This window comes from Solenopsis invicta, chromosome 5, assembly GCF_016802725.1.
Source record: "Solenopsis invicta isolate M01_SB chromosome 5, UNIL_Sinv_3.0, whole genome shotgun sequence".
Lineage (NCBI taxonomy): Eukaryota > Metazoa > Arthropoda > Insecta > Hymenoptera > Formicidae > Solenopsis > Solenopsis invicta.
Window position 1 is genome coordinate 19,573,469 of NC_052668.1, and position 11,930 is coordinate 19,585,398.

General features: G+C 32.9%; 4 protein-coding genes across 5 annotated transcripts; 2 read left to right on the forward strand and 2 right to left on the reverse strand.

Annotated features, from left to right (window-relative positions):
- Positions 1–914: 914 nt before the first annotated feature.
- LOC105205636 (anaphase-promoting complex subunit 5) lies at positions 915–4,965 on the reverse strand. Of its 2 annotated transcripts, none has more exons than XM_039449715.1 (11): positions 4,685–4,965; positions 4,522–4,571; positions 3,969–4,186; positions 3,535–3,691; positions 3,248–3,429; positions 2,980–3,096; positions 2,629–2,758; positions 2,021–2,323; positions 1,765–1,886; positions 1,415–1,685; positions 915–1,345 (listed from the first exon to the last, which is right to left on the reverse strand). In XM_039449715.1, the coding sequence occupies exons 1-11, from the start codon at positions 4,854–4,856 to the stop codon at positions 974–976; spliced, it is 2,094 nt and encodes a 697-aa protein (XP_039305649.1). In that variant the 5' UTR covers positions 4,857–4,965; the 3' UTR covers positions 915–973. The 2 variants fall into 2 exon arrangements, with proteins under 2 accessions (XP_039305649.1, XP_011173358.1); XM_011175056.3 differs by having other exon boundaries at positions 3,813–4,186.
- Positions 4,966–5,107: 142 nt separating this feature from the next.
- Positions 5,108–6,172, forward strand: LOC105205637 (NAD(P)H-hydrate epimerase). Its single transcript, XM_011175057.3, has one exon. It carries the CDS (start codon positions 5,145–5,147, stop codon positions 5,991–5,993), a length of 849 nt encoding a protein of 282 aa, XP_011173359.1. The 5' UTR covers positions 5,108–5,144; the 3' UTR covers positions 5,994–6,172.
- A 367-nt stretch (positions 6,173–6,539) lies between these two features.
- LOC105205635 (dynein light chain roadblock-type 2) lies at positions 6,540–8,184 on the forward strand. The gene is made up of 3 exons (XM_011175055.3): positions 6,540–6,861; positions 7,543–7,621; positions 7,699–8,184. Exons 1-3 carry the CDS (start codon positions 6,859–6,861, stop codon positions 7,908–7,910), a joined length of 294 nt encoding a protein of 97 aa, XP_011173357.1. The 5' UTR covers positions 6,540–6,858; the 3' UTR covers positions 7,911–8,184.
- Positions 8,185–8,625: 441 nt separating this feature from the next.
- LOC105205634 (XK-related protein 6) lies at positions 8,626–11,553 on the reverse strand. Its single transcript, XM_011175054.3, has 4 exons — positions 11,076–11,553; positions 10,640–10,967; positions 10,178–10,333; positions 8,626–10,084 (listed from the first exon to the last, which is right to left on the reverse strand). The coding sequence occupies exons 1-4, from the start codon at positions 11,382–11,384 to the stop codon at positions 9,585–9,587; spliced, it is 1,293 nt and encodes a 430-aa protein (XP_011173356.2). The 5' UTR covers positions 11,385–11,553; the 3' UTR covers positions 8,626–9,584.
- Between the last annotated feature and the right edge of the window lie 377 nt (positions 11,554–11,930).

Below are 11,930 nucleotides of genomic sequence, written 5' to 3' on the forward strand. Positions count from 1 at the left end.
TCATCGACTCTTGGTAAACTTTCGTATTATTATAGCAGTTTGTTTAGATGTTCTTCTCTCTGATACAATCTACAACGATGATAAAAGATCCCGAATTGGAGAATTAATTTATGACATTATATAATATCAATATAAAATTTTCAATGTAATTCTTTCAAATGAACATTTGAAAGAATTACATGCAAAAAATAATCCTAGCAAAAAAAAAACATTTTTCTCATTGTCAAATATCGATATTTTTCATTGTTAGAAAATTCTTGATGGAAATACAGCCTGCAACATTTAAATGAATGAAGAAATATGTACCACTTGGGTTTTATTTTTTTCTTTAAAGATATTATTTAGCGCGTTTTATTTTTTTACAAAAGTAATTATATAATATTTTTTTAGTGCATATATTTAGCACTTTTCTTATATTTCTTAAAAAGATAATTGTTTTATATTATATGTTTAATATGTAATGTTAAGCATAAAAAATTGACTTTAAATCTTCATTGTATGAAATATATGAAAAAAAATGAATTACTACAAAACTCATCGTTGCTCAGTTTCAGTAAATTTTAAATGTATTATAATAATGTAATACAGTATAATTGCATATAATAAATACAAATACATCTCTGCAAATTTTATTATATCCTTACAACATTGTATGCAAATTATATTTGTACAAAACGCCAAATTTTAACATTTAATCTTATATTTATTCTTAATATTTATACATATTCTAGCAGAAAAAATTTTACAAAATTCTACATAAATTGAAAACACTTAATTTTAATAATACGTATTTCTATAAAAAAAAATAAAATAAAAATCTGCAAATTAAAGCGAGTATTTTGAAGCAAGAAACTATTTAGGAGCAGAATCAGCAGCAAGTGAAAATGAATGTTTACTCAAAGAGGATTTTCGTATTGTCTTCTTCGCATCTTTTTGTTCCCATATATTTATTCAAAATATCCTCTCGCGAATTTTAATATAAAAATGGATCGATGGGAGTCGTTAGATATTGCTCATCCATTTGGCGAAATTCAAAAGCGCACTGATTTCGCTCCGGCAGTAAATCGATTTCGTTGTAGAAAACAGCTTGCAGGTGCACAATGCTCTTGACTTGGGCGATAGCGTTGACTTTAGTGAAAAGTGCCTGTGCCTTTGACAGAATTTTTATTCCACTCAGAATCATTTCCTTCCGAGCCTCGAAAGGATTCTCCGGTGCCGAAGCCATCAGGCACTTGCCATACAACATGAACGCCTTGCCCTGATCGTAACAGCCACCGTGACTCAAGATCGTGGGAATAGCGTCCTCCACCAAATTTAAAGCCAATACAGGCAGACCCATTAATAACTGGAACAATTGAAGATGTATTTTTGTTTAATTGTATTTGTTGCTCATTTTCCAATAAAGAAAACTCACTTGTACATTGGCAAGGTGCATCTTAACAAGCGCCTTGTAGTATGATAGATGATTTTGTGCAGCCAGTTCCAAGGCTGAACAAAGGCGCATTATGCAATTAGTGGCGATCGCTGTCCCGTTGTCTGGCGAGGACGACGCGCACGTTATCTGACTAGCAAGAAGCGCTGCACGTATCATGTAGGGCGGATTAATGTTAGGATGTCTGTCGATAGCGCCGATGTACTCTAATCCTTTCGGAAAATCGCCTTTAGCTAGGCAAACTTCCACCAACCTGAAAATTAGATTAGAACGCGTTGTCAATTAGATTTTTTACATACACAATGAATGCTTGTAAAATAAAATCTTTATACTTGAGTTTGGATTCCAACTGATCCAAACTAGAGATATTCCTGGCTATTGCTTCCGCCTCACTCCATTTCTCTTGTCGTAATAGTTGTGTGAACGTATGCATTTGTTCGCTCAACATCCAAATCTATGATGCAATAAATTGATGCTGAATTGTGAATAGAAAAAGAACTCTTACTTCACAAAAGCTTCGAAACTTCGAAATTATTCGATCTTGTGAAAAAAAGGATGTTTCATGTAATTTTTTGGAAAAGAACACACCTTGTTGCACGGACTGTTAGGAAACCTTTCCTTGGCATGTGCCAGCACAACTTCGGCGAGGCTATATTCGCCAAACTCAATCAACATATTGGCGACAGTGACAATCGCCTGACACGTAGACGGTCCATTGAACATGTGCTGCTTCTTATCACCTGTATTGTGAAGAAGTAGCAGTTGAGCACAGAGAGAAGCCATCTCCGTTTTACCGTAATATGCCCATAATGCCGCTTTTTCCGCAAAAGTGATGGACATCAAGTCGGACATTGAGTGTTGACAGTTTAGCATGTCTGACTTCATTAAAATCTGCAATATAACTCATAACTTTAAATATAAATTTGTATATATCAGCAATAAATAAGATATATAACACATTTAAAGCCAAGGGACTATCACAGAATTTTAACGCTCAATATCTTTTATGTAAATTTATATACATTTTCTAGTTCTTCAGATTGCACGCAATTACTTTCAGTCTTCAACCAGTTTTAAATTAATGTATATAAAGTTATATAAGAAATATTATTAAGTATCGGGATCCTGTCCCTACTGTTCATTGACTCCTCTCTATTTAATTGTGTATATCATGTTGTTTGATTATCTTTACGTACATCAAACACTTGAGGAGGATTCTTGGCTTCTAAAGCATAACTATGCGCATGCGAAATGAGGCTTAAGCCTGTTGTATGCGTGATTCCGAGAAGACTTGCTTTGCCGACTGAACGTTCTATCAGAGGTCCTCTAAAAAAAATACGCACATATAAAAGGAAATTAAATAAAAGAACATAGGTAACATATTAATATCTTGATTAACATTCATCTTTTATCAAAATTCTTATTAATATAATAATTTATTAGATTATATGCACTATATACTATATTACATAGGTCAAATAGAAGACATTTTATAACATGTTTCATCAATAAAAGGATAAAAATCGCTTATTTTTATATTGGCTTACTTATTCTCTTTGTTGATCAAGTAGGACATCCAAGAATGTGCGAGCTGCAAGCACACGTTGTCTCCAGCTTCTTGAGCTAATTTAATAGCTTCCTTCAAAGCGTACTGTGCGACTTCCCTATCCAAGAAAATCGCAAGAATTTGATTAAAACAAATGTAACGCTATATATATAAACTACAAACTAAATTTTATTCGTTAAAGGATAAAATTGAGTAAATTAAAGAATAAAAGAAAGTTAGGTTTAAGATAAGTAGATAAAAGTAATTACTTGTGATTAAATTGGGCATGCAAAACGGCCAAGTTCAGTGCCGCGTATCGGAAGGTACGAGATCGATCCTCGGGCGTGGATCGGTTCTCCAAAGGTGCCAGTCTGTCAAAACAGTGATAGAGACTGTCTATCGCTCCACAAAAGTCATTCACGCGGATGCAATTTAAATAACTCAAGTAATGCTAAAGCAAAAATGGTTCTGTTCAGCTATCGCTAATTCGTATATTTGAAGGAAAACGTTTATTTCACAATTATGTCAATTCTATGAACGTTGAACTTATACTCACTGCATCGGCGTTGTAAGGATTAGATTTTAAAAGATCTTGTACAAGTGTTTGCAATTCCACTGGCGGCAGTGCTTTATGCTCGTCGGTTTGTAAAGCATGCGCTTGTTGTGCCACGAGTAATTCCGCCTGTCTTCCACCCCAAATTGTTTTCACTTTACTGTAAAAATCAAAATTAATTGACAAAAAAAAACACAATAAAATTTCTTTAAAATCTAAATTAGAGACTTATACTATATAATGTAATTTACATAACGATATTATTTATAACAAAAACCTACTTATCCGGACCAAAATCCTCTTGTTTAGAGACTGCAGAAATATCAGAGCTGTCTAGGTCAATTTTTTTCACAATATATTTTTCCATATCATTGTAAAGGGCGACTACTTGATCAAAAGCCAATTTTTCAAAGAAAATAAGCATCCTACGAACGTACAGCCCGAGAACAGAGTTTCTGCTTAATGCCGGTGAGGCTAGCGCGTGATCCTTGGATTCCATTAATCGGCGAAGATTATCAAACAAATCTAATAGCTCGTCGATTCCTTTTTCATGTATAGCATCCAAATTTATTTCCAGCCGATCGGCAAAACGATGTAAAGCATATTCCGGTTCATATAGCATATTCAGCAGGGCATCCAACTCCATATCTGCTGACTAAAGTCATCGTCATAAACATGTGCAACAAAATATCCCTCTTTCTTAATATATAATATTAGTACAAATATTGACTATCGTGATTATTATAAATATTGAATTTTGATATAGATATTGGATTTAAAAATAAATTCCATTTTATAGATAACTATTGAATCACTTCTGAGAAACCAATATTACCTCTTTGTATATCTATTTTATCTATTGTAAGTGGAGAATAATAATAGCAAACATATAAGTTTATTAAATTCTTTAAATATAGATATTTAGTTTTAAAGCTCTTACATCAAAAGCTTCAAGTGTAATGAAACTTATTTACAAATTAGCCTAGTTACCTGAATTAACTTTAACGATGCTAAACAGAAGTTACGTCTCTCTGCAAATTCTACAAAATATCAAAGATTAGACTCGTGTAATAAAATAGTAAAAAAAATGATAATAAACGTTAGCTAATGAAATATTGTATTGCATAATATATGATAAAAGCACAAAGCATACCTCTTGTGGTGTCGTTACAATATTCCTTAATTAGAATGACAGTTGCTACTTTGTAAGGAGTAAGAGTCTCCTTCTGAATCTTTCTCACGTTACCGTCAACGGTTACGAACTCCTTAGACATTCTGTTAAATATGTCATTCACCGTGTAAAGTCGATTGTCATTCATCGACATTCTAAAATTTTATAAATTTCTCGCATAACACAAGCACGCTACATCCTTCGAACGATTCGCATCAATTCGCATCGGCTGCTCGTTTACATTTCGCTAATCCAGCAAGAGTGAGGTTAGGTTTCGAAAGATTTCCGCCAGGTGATGCATCGAGAATCGTTGTTTGGTTGACACTTGACACGATGACACAGACGTTCTTGTGATTGGAAAACAACACGTTGCGTGTATAAATAAACATTGAAATGAAATCAATTTAATTCGGCAGCAAGTCGAATTCTCACCCTTCGATAGATGCTGCAGCGGCTGGCATCGCGCAGCCTGAGATCGCGGAGTGTCAAGCTGATCGAGTGTGAGACGTGTGAGCGGTGTGAGTCTGTAATCGACAAATCGTGGGTTCCATTCGCGAGAAAGAGATACAGCAGGATGGCGAAGTACTTGAATCAGTCGGAAGCTATTAGCATTGACAAGGACCTGTTCGAAAAGTACAGATTCAGTGTTGATCAGCTGATGGAGTTGGCCGGGCAGAGCTGCGCCGTCGCGATCGCAAAGTCCTATCCGCTGTCAAAGGACTCGTCGAGGAACAGGGTGCTGGTGTGCTGCGGGCCCGGCAACAACGGCGGCGACGGTCTGGTCTGCGCGAGGCACCTCAAACACTTTGGATATTCAGCAGAGATCTACTATCCGAAGAGGACCAGTAACACGCTGTACGAGAGACTGTTGCATCAGTGCATCGAGAACGGTATTCCCGTGCTGGAGAATGGGCGCGTGGAGGAGGCAGCCGACTCTGCGGCGCTTCTGCACGACTATGCCGTCGTGGTGGACGCCCTTTTGGGCTTCAGCTTCAAACCACCAGTGAGAGAGCCATTTATTCGTATCATCGACATGCTGAAATGCACGAGAGTTCCTATTTGCAGCGTGGACATACCCTCGGGCTGGGACGTGGAGAGCGGTCCACCCAAGGAAGGTGGTATAAAGCCGCAAATGCTGATCTCTCTAACGGCACCGAAGATGTGCGCGTCCAAGTTCGATGGAAAATTTCACTATCTGGGTGGACGGTTTGTGCCTGAGAAACTGGAGTCGCAGTACAACCTTAATCTACCGAAATACGCCGGGACGGACTTGGTCGTTCGACTGCACTGACCAGCACTGTATAGTGTATTGAAAGAGTGCACTTGAATGCGTTACAATGAATCTTGTTATGTATTCGAGATACATCAAAAGAACGCAATTCTGACCACGTGCAATTCATTTTTATTAATTAAGTTTCTAATTATGAATGTAATTACTCTTTGCTAAAATATTGTACATTTGTCTATATATCTGTCTGTTTTTAATTTAAACCTTCCCGATGTAATCAAAAACATTCGGTTGATTTATTTATAAGAAATATGAGTTTTTCTAATTATTATTTTGTGTTTACCTTAGACATTTTGAATTAAAAACATTGTTAATTTGTAAAAAAGACCAGATAGCAACAATGGCATTTGAGGTTAGAAACGATCCAGAAAAATTGATAATAAATGCGAGATTTCACGAACAATCATTTTATATGCGTTTTTAAAAATATTGCTAATTTGATAAAACGATAAAAATGCAATCGTGTTGCAACAGTATTTTGAGGTTAGAAATCTGCCTTACCGATCAAACGCAGAGTCAAGCAGCTGCCAGCTGGTGGTAACGTCACGTTAAGAATCTAATTCATTTTACACAATATAAATATGGCGTTGATGGGATAGGCGACCCAGGCGATTTGCATCACCAAATTCTATTTTTTACGTGCAGAGAGACGTTATACATTTGATATATTTATGAAATATATGCCTTGACGCCGTAATCGCACGTAAAGGAGTGGTTTTATTTTCTTAGAAGAAGCGACGAAGAAGAAATAACGCATAAATTCGCATTTTGTCATACGATTGACACGTTTTATCGTCTAAGAATTTTACATTGCAAATTGTAATCACATCGTTTTTCAAAGGATCTCACGAGTATCCCGCTTTCAAAAATGGTACGTATGATAAGAACGATAAAACTAATTGTATGAAAAATCGATTTCCAGTAAATAAAATTGGTTTTCACGTCTGATGTAGCCTGGCTGATAAACAAGACATTGATAGCACATAGTAATAATAGATAGTTTTGGAATTATTACTTGGTAAAGATGTAAAATTTGTTTTCTGTGATGTACAGTATTATTCAACTGATGTTGCTTGATATTTGATCTTTTACATATTACCAATCTTATAGCTTTTTTTGTGAGATCAAATATATTGGAAGAATGCCACAGGAACTTATCAGAATACAAAATAACTTTAATAGCGTCATTCTATCATATCCACATTGTTAATCTCGAGTGATGCCAAAAGTAGGAACATCAAAATAAACCTTTTCTATATTAATACTGTTTTCTTTCAAATTAATTAAAAAATAGTTAATGAGATTGAATGAGACATATTCAATTCCATTTGAAGGATTTCTACAACATATTAAATTTTGCTATACTACATAGTACAAATGTTATAATTCTGATATATTACAAACTGTTTATTGCTGAATCTAATGTCCAAACATTTATCTGTTTATCGTATCATGCATAAAAATCAACTTATTTTATCAGGATGATAAAATAACTTAATGTTTTATAAAACTTAATGTTTTATAAAATAGATTTGAATTGTACATTTTTCAGGCACAGGAAGTTGAGGAAACTATGAAACGGATTCAGTCTCACAAGGGGGTAGTTGGAACAATAGTAGTAAACGCAGAAGGTATTGTACATATAAGAATCATGGCATCATTTGTTGACAAAAAAATGTGGAGATTTTCATTGAGTTTTTATTTTCAGGCATTCCAATAAAATCAACGTTAGACAACACAACTACTGTGCAGTACGCGGGTTTAATAAGTCAATTGTCAGATAAAGCTCGCTCCGTTGTGCGTGACTTGGATCCAACTAATGATTTAACTTTTCTGCGTATCCGTAGCAAAAAGCATGAAATTATGGTCGCGCCGGATAAAGAATTTATATTAATAGTAGTGCAAAATCCAGTTGATTGATGTTTAAAGGATGCGAATATATTACAAGATTATCATTTATTCCTTTGGTTGTTAATTTAATTTATTCTATATGCTGCATTTGGTTTCAATATTTATTCAGTTAAGAAACAAAGAAATAAAGCTTGAATATATAATGCAACACATTTAATTGCCAAGATAATTTAGTAAGTTACGAGCTTCAAAAGCTTTCACCATGTTTTTTTTAATAATTAATATTTTATTATATTACAAATCAATTTGATAATAGATCCTGAATAAATACTAATTATTCCTATGTCTTTGTATTATTTTATACAACTATATGTATATGTGTATATATTATTTTATTTTATATATATATATATATATATATATATATATATATATATTTATTTATTTTACAAAATACAATGAGTATTGCAGTACTTATTGTATTAGTTTTTTATTTTACTTTTCAATTCTATAATTGACATTAGTTTTTATTATTTTTATATTTTATGCAAAAGTATATTTTAAAATCAATACATATGTAATCATTTAAGATGGATGGTAAAAGAAATTGATGAAAGAAAAGCATTTGATAGCTTTTTTACAGAAGACATTGAAAAAAAAGAAAGAGCATAAACCAATTAAAAATTAATCCAGTTAATCAACGACTAATAATAAAATATTTTTTTGTTTACTTATATATTTGCACAATAAATATTGGTAAATAATATTCTAGAAAGTCACAGTGTACTTTATTTTAATGTATTTATTCATTTCATTATATTGTTTGGAAATGTGTACAAAATTTTTAAAAATTTACAAAAAATATAGACATAAGAATGACAAAATTTATTATGAAATGAGAAAATATAAATTTCAATGTTTATAAATGTAAACATAGTATATGTTATAAGGGAAGGCTATTTTTTAATTATTTTAAAATTAACGTGTAATAAAATACTTGTTAATATAATCTTCGTATTTAAAGATGAAAAATATACTGAAATGATTAGAAAAATATTTTTATAATTAAATATTCAGAAAATGTATTCTTTTGTTATAAAAATATGCAGTCTTTAATATTAATATCACATAAATGAGTTATCTCATATGTATAGAAAATTCGTACATAGTATTTCAGCATATATACACACACTCGCACGCACGTACGCGCACACACACACACACACACACACACACGTTATACGTGTGTGTGTACATACATACATACATACATACATACATATGTCCCTGGCAGATATTTTCTTATAGTTTAAGTTAAAAAAGTAAAAAATTCTTATTAAAGTTTCAATATAAAAAATATCTACTTGGCTTCTATCGATAGTAACACAGCCATGTGCTTACAATTTTGCACAGTCTATGAAATATCTTAAAACTACGTTATAGATATCATTATAAAATGTTACCTTGCTTATGTATTAGACTAATAGTTTTCAAAAAATCGTAAAAATATGAACAATATATTTATAACATATGAATTATTTCATTTGCTAAATTGTATGCAAAAGAAAGTTGAATAATAGTATTGCATACAAAGACCTTATTGAGAGAGCTTGAAGTATACATATAGTAAAAATATGTTAATATTGAGATTCTTTTTCATTCTTTTGGAAATATATATCAAAAGATGTTTTGTAAAATGTAATATAAAATTAATTATATAACTTAGTGTTCTTTAAATAATATTTATAATTGCATGGCTTGAACTTGAAGTGTACTTGAAGCACGTTGCTTTTTGGAGGGATGAAATGTAGTATAATACAGTGTCATCGCTATAACTCCTAGGAAAAAGGAGACGATACAAATAATAAAGAACACATTAAAGTACCAAGCCTCTTTAACTTCAGGAGGAGAGCTATAGCGCCACAATAGATTCGAGGTAATATTTTCTGTAAAGCAAAGCACATAGAAACACAGATGTTTCCAAAATGTATTGCTGTCTACAGTATTTAGGTATATGAAAATGTGAACTATGCCAATAACTGTGGCAAATAATATAGAATGAATACGCTCTTTACACGTCGGCAGCATATGCGGTGGACGACTGTAGGCCCGACAAAATTCTAATACTCCATGGCATTCGATCAAAATGCACATTGTCATGATTATCCAATGTATGAAGCAACAGATTACAGTATATATAGGCCAGATGCTCGCAATAACACCGAGAGATAAGATTCTTGCCACTGTAATCATAGTGATAAACTGTGATAATCAATTTTTTTTTTTTGAAATATTTGTCTCAGATGGAATTCTTTTGTTAACTGTTAAATATATACCTGTAATACAAAAGTGCCATAGAAATTGTAACACAGTCCCCATAACACCAATATTCAACTTGTTTTGTTGAGCTAATCGAATGCTACGATGGTAACTGGCCATTGCCCAGCCCATACTTGCAAGTGAGCTGACAATACTAGCTACTTGGTGTACAACTGAAAAATAATAAAAGAATACATTAAAAAGATTGCTTAACACAGTGCTTGTTACAGTATGTTTACACAGACCATCTACTACAAAAAACAGTAAAAACTCTGCATACCAATGTTATCAAAATAAATAAAGCTATAAAGCAGATAAAGCCGTAAGTGGAACAACGCACAGAGAACAATAACTAAATCTTTGATACTTTTTTCTACATATTTCAAACATTATCAATAGTGTTGTGATATTAAATCTGATGTAATTCTCTTTATAAAAATAAAATTTGAAATAAAATATATTCAGAATAATATACATACATTCAAGATTAATTTCATTGTGATAATGCTTCAGCATCAGTGAGAGTTGTAGAACTTGCTGAGGTGCAGCTTCTAGGAAACATTCAAATACTCTTAGCAAGGCAACATCTTGATCCTCTTTGAGCATCCTTAGATAATATCTCCTCTCACTGATACGATCTCCAGATTTCTCGCATTTACGTGCTTTTAGAGCACACTTCAAAGTTTCCCAGTAATGTATAACTGGCGCCAGTTGCAAGAAAACAGAGACCGTGCAGTATAGTCCATTTTTAATCAACAAACGTGTTGTTTTATTGTCACTTGATATATCTGATGTACCAGAATTCATCTATGCCAAGAAACATATTAGTTGAAATCTAACAAAAGAGTCATAGTCACTAATTTGCAAACCAATTAGATGGAGCAAGTGTGCTAAACGTGCATAATAATACTTTACTTGTTTATCCTGATACTGCATTCTTCTGCTGATGGCAACGTTGATTAGGGAGGGAATGAGTATGAGGCACATTGTCCAAACAAAATACATTACTTTGCCACTAAGATAATATTGGATAGCGATGTTATAATCAAAACCCATATCTACAAGGTGCATAACTATGGAGCAAGTCAAAAAAAAGATATCTAATTTGGAAATGCTGGGGGTGTCTGTTGGTACATCAACAACGTCAACATCGAGATGAATGCCTGGAAATACGCTGGCAAGATGGAAAAGACGACGTTTCTCTTCGCGATTCTCTTCCTCCATGACTTTCTGCTATCGCTTTTTCGATGTCTTCCCCCAGAACGAAACACGATGACTGTTCGTAATGTTCGCCCGTTGTCCGCGTGCTCTGTCTCTGCCCGCAGCAGCAGTGCCCGCGTCCCTTCACATCGCCTGTATTAACGGTATCAACAATCCATTTCTCCGCCAACAGCAGAGAATCGATGAGTGCGGAGTCGATAGATTGCAGTTGATCGATTCTCGAGAAGGATCGACTTGTATAATTTTATTTAAAATAAAATATATTTATACATATTAGATATACATAATATACATAATTAGAAAAATATAAAGAGTAAGTTAAAGATTGAAATTAGATTACATTGTTAAAAATGGACATATATGTACTATATATGTTTGATCCTGTTTTTTTGTACATTTTTTATAAATAAATATATTTTTGCAATAAAATTGTTTATTATTACTTTCTTCATCTCTGATTAATATGAACGTTATTATATTTTATTTATTTAATAATAAATATACAAAGAAAATAATTTTCAGCTGATCTCTTGTTACAAATGTTTAAAA